The following is a 1,343-nucleotide window of genomic DNA, read 5'->3' as shown; positions in this document are numbered from 1 at the left end:
CAACACAGAGAGTCGGTCAACACACAATGAACGCATAGCCCGGTCGATTACGTATTTCAAAGATTGCTAAGTTAGAATTTAAGTGTGAAAATTCCAAAGAGAGGACACAGGCAGAGAGAGAAAACAAAAAACCCAGAGAGAGAGAAAAAAGATATCTTTGCGAAGAGGTCACGACGCTGGTGCCGCGTGGTTCGCTACGCAGTAGCACTGTCTTAACGCATTCCACATTTGTTTTGTCTCGTGCGCACGGCGGTGCCTGTGCGTACACAGGAAGACGGCTGTCTAAGGAGTTTACAAAGGACGCAGCATGGAGGGCAACGGTAGCGAAACCCTCGGTAGAAATTGGGACGGCACTTTCCCCACACTCCCCCCCGCCTTCGACATAAAGAGCATCTTGGGCAGTCTTTACGAGAGTGAGGGGAAGCCGGAACAAGGTCACCGTCAATCTAGGCAGGGCCAGGGGCCGTCACACCGTGGCCAGAGTCAGCCGGGCAAAGGTCGGGGACAAGTGAGGCCGTTCCAGGAGATATTGGCTCACGGGTGCAGCCAGACGGGACAAGATGAAGGTCAGTCTGGGCAAATCCAGGGGCCATCGATTGAAGGTTTGGGTAGCAAAGGGCAGCAGGGTCAGCCGGGAGAAGCCAACGGAGAGGCAATTAAAGGACATGAGCAGCCGGGGCAGGGGACAGATCGCGACGGAACAAAAACAACCCAATTGGGCCGAGCTCAGACTCGGCCAAAAGAGGGTCAACGTCAACCCGGCCGAGCCCGGGACTGTCAGGTGACGTGCATGTTCTGGGGGGCAAGGCGCGAGGTCTACCTCGTCAGGGCCTGAGTCAGCCAAGGCAATCTCGCTGTCCGCCGGGCGAAGTCGAGCAGCAGTTAGGTCACACTTTGGGTCGACACGGACAAGGTCAAGTGGGTCGTGGATGGGATCAACGCGGACATGGCAGCGGTGAAACTGGGCAGGTGCAGCAAGGTCAAGCTCAGAGGACACTATTTGAAGGTGAGTCAACTGGGGCATGGTCAAGTGACGCTGGCAAGGTCAAGGTTTTCGTTTCATCTGGAGGTCATCGCCGTGTGTCGCCTGGTCTTGTCTGTAAACGAATCGCGCCGCTAATTTTTCTTCTCGAAACGAGATCCCGCTTCTTTGATGTCCACATTCATCGTGAGCACGAAGTCTGCGGCGCTTTTCAACCGGCGTTTGACGTCAGAAAGTACGGGACGGTGCTTTGTTTAGCTATTGACGGTAATGATGGTAGCACTTGCCCCGATGCACGCGCGGACAATCCACGGTTGGAAACGTGCGTTGAAGAGTAATTTGGCTGATGTGAATTGGCACG

At 54.9% G+C, this 1,343-nt stretch overlaps 1 protein-coding gene across 1 annotated transcript in view; it reads left to right on the top strand.

Annotated features, from left to right (window-relative positions):
• Nucleotides 1-324, top strand: part of LOC133362836 (uncharacterized) — a 23,248-nt gene extending 22,924 nt beyond the window's left edge. The window contains exon 8 of the mRNA XM_061581778.1: nucleotides 271-324. Coding sequence (XP_061437762.1) covers nucleotides 271-324 — 54 coding nt within the window. The remainder of the gene's footprint in view (nucleotides 1-270) is intronic.
• Nucleotides 325-1,343: the final 1,019 nt, after the last annotated feature.

Source organism: Lethenteron reissneri, unplaced genomic scaffold (genome assembly GCF_015708825.2).
Source record: "Lethenteron reissneri isolate LAM-NWPU_2019-01 unplaced genomic scaffold, ASM1570882v1 scaffold_1630, whole genome shotgun sequence".
NCBI lineage: Eukaryota > Metazoa > Chordata > Hyperoartia > Petromyzontiformes > Petromyzontidae > Lethenteron > Lethenteron reissneri.
Note: the sequence above shows the minus strand (reverse complement) of the source record. Positions and strands in the feature narration are given on the sequence as shown.